General features: G+C 53.5%; 1 protein-coding gene across 1 annotated transcript; it reads right to left on the bottom strand.

Annotated features, from left to right (window-relative positions):
* Positions 1–12: 12 nt before the first annotated feature.
* Positions 13–2,373, bottom strand: LOC114485830 (bifunctional lysine-specific demethylase and histidyl-hydroxylase NO66-like; the record flags this gene model as incomplete). The annotated part of the gene is made up of 4 exons (XM_028487636.2): positions 13–98; positions 371–481; positions 1,375–1,589; positions 2,079–2,373. Coding segments are annotated over 4 exons (696 nt in total), but the record flags the coding sequence as incomplete, so codon positions are not given.
* Between the last annotated feature and the right edge of the window lie 345 nt (positions 2,374–2,718).

Genomic DNA, 2,718 nt, shown 5'->3' with positions numbered 1-2,718 from the left:
ACCAGCAGCAGGCGTCCCAGCCGTCAAACATACCCTCTGGGAATGTATAGAATGTCTCCCTCTTCGAGGGTGACCTGCAGCACCGGCTGACCGGGATCCTGAATGGCCACAACACAGACAGCGTATTTCAACATGCTATGAACACAGTAAAAACGAGGGAACCGCACAAGTTACACGTGCTCATCACTAACAATGTCTCCTGTCCCCCCAAACGCGGCCGACACAGCATTTTGCATGTGATTGTGGTCTGTGCCGCGACATCACCGAGACGCGCTCCTGCTGTGCCTAAATGTTTAGAGATGATAGCGGTTCCATCCTGTACGTAACATTTCGCAGAGCGGGCTTGTCCCTGCCTCTACGGTATAATCACCTTGCTGAAGGGCTCCTTTTTTCCCAGCATCTCTTCAGACAAAGGAAGCTGTTGTGGAGGCGCGTAGATCTTCCAGTGCTTCTGTCCCCACAACTGGATGAGGAAAACGTCCTGAGAAAAGAGGCTTTGCCGGATCAACGGGCAAAAATGCCTCTCGGGTTCGACACAGGCATACATACGACACTCTTAGCTGTCAACTAACACTCAGGTGCCCGCTAACGTCTACGTAGCAGAGCAAGCCACGTGCTGAATGAGACATCTGATTAACTCAGTCTATGAAGACGCTACTGGCACCGCATATAGGCAGACGATTACTCGTAGAGCACGGTAGCTCCAATGTCAAAGGTCCGCAGACCGTCACAAACTGTTTACGCTGCTACTACAGGTATTTCTTCTCTCCCCGTGGTCGCGACGGACATTCGTGGGGACTAAGCGTGTGTTCTCCGATTGTTCTACTTGCTGCATGCTGAAGGCAGAGTGCGCATTACGACTTGACTACGAAAGCTAGTCTCAGCCCAGATGCTAAAGAGTTTGCATACACCCCGACCAGCCGCTTGCCTGCTTCTGATCTACCTGTGTGCAGGCGGTTCGCAAGTAAGAAGTTCAGCACAGTTGTGCTCCGTCAAGCCCCCTACAGCGCGAGGCTTCCAGCAATCCAGCAGTTCACGTACTAACATGCAGACACACGTTCAAATATACGCGTGACTCCGGCGTGACGATGCACTTGCCTATACCCTCGAAGCTAGTCGAGCGCATAGGCGTCAAGCGGTGTAGGTGTCTGTAAAATTTGAGGCTGTGTATTCACTTCTTTCCCTCCTGTCCGACAAAGAGTCAAAAAGCGAGGCATCAGTAGTAGCGCCGTCCACAGGGGGCGCACGGTCTCGCGCTGTTGTAGACAGTCATTTTGTGTCAAGCCGATATTACTCTGTCATTCCTTCAACTTGTCGTCTCTTTTCCTCTATTGCCTTCTTTTTTGTTGTATCACGAGGTGTAGTGTTGCCCACCTGGTCGTCAGTGTGCGTACCGACCGCGTAGGAGGAGGGCGGTGTTAGGTAGGCCACTGCGAAGACGTGTGTGAACAGTCGCTGGCCGAGGGTGCGGCACACCTCCTGGAGTCCAGGGTGCGTGCGGTCAGCCTGGTTAACGACAAGGCTGCAGCCATCCAAATAGGGTCCTACGCATGCGAGGAGACACGAGCTTCCAGGCTCTGAGGAGTCTGCTGAAAAAGCCACAGCCACCTCTGCAGCGGTACCCATGTTTCCCCTTCGCACGTGGCACCTTCTTCACAGCTTCATGGTTTCTTCATAACTGCAACCATGAGCTGAACACGCGGCGTGCCGACAGGCGACAGCACCGCAAGCTTAGAACAGCGAAATCCTTCACTTTCACGATGGTTATGAAGACGTGCTCCAGAGGTCTAGAGGTCTACAGAAATTGCCTGATGCAGCTTTACGATTTAATTTCTAGATAAACGTCCACGCTTCCGTACTGCACAAAATAACTGCTGCTATCCACATTGCACTCGGGGCTAGACGGTGTGCTAGAGGTGCTAACTGCACCTCGTGCAGCTGCTGCAGCCACGGTTCGGGTTTTCTGCCAGTTACAGCCAGCCTCCATTGATTCTGTGCTCCGCTGCGACTTTCACCGCTGACGGCCGCCCCCACGCAGGATGCAGTGTGACTTTCCGGAAAAGGAATTGTGACCTCACCTGTCGTATCACTGAGGCTGCCTGACAGCTCCCCACCCGGAGGCGGAAGACAAGCCCCCTGCACAGCAGAAGCGGAACCAAGGCGTAACGGAGGCCTGGAGGTGTTCGCACACGTGTCTCCGTCGACCCGTGCGTCTTCGCTTTCCTCACTCCCACAGATGCCTTCTGTCTCTCCTTCTGTCACACGTGGATTTCTCGACGAAGATGCAGTACCACCGCGGTGCCCTTCTTCTCGAGACCGGTGTAGCAGAGGGGCCCGGACAGGCACGCTCGGAGACGGAAGAGCGACGCCTTGCTGCAAGGAATCACAAAAATTCATAAACTGTCTGGCGTTTGCCGCGGTACCGGTTGCCAATAGACTCCACACGCAGCATCGCGACACCATCAGCATACGACGGCATCGAAAGAGAACGGGTACACTCGGCTTCGACAAGCTCATCCACGGACACGACAGCAAGGGAAGTCAACATACGCTGCTTCTGACGCTGGTAACAGGAGGCCAAAGAGAAACATCGCGGCTGCAGTCGATGTCGAGCTCCATCAGAGAGACAAACGAAAGAAAGAAAATACCCGTTTTGCTGTATATAAAATGTCGTCTTCCAAAGAGTCTACCACTAGACAGAAATAATTAGTTGGTGGA

This window comes from Physeter macrocephalus, unplaced genomic scaffold (genome assembly GCF_002837175.3).
Source record: "Physeter macrocephalus isolate SW-GA unplaced genomic scaffold, ASM283717v5 random_5535, whole genome shotgun sequence".
Taxonomy (NCBI): domain Eukaryota; kingdom Metazoa; phylum Chordata; class Mammalia; order Artiodactyla; family Physeteridae; genus Physeter; species Physeter macrocephalus.
Note: the sequence above shows the minus strand (reverse complement) of the source record. Positions and strands in the feature narration are given on the sequence as shown.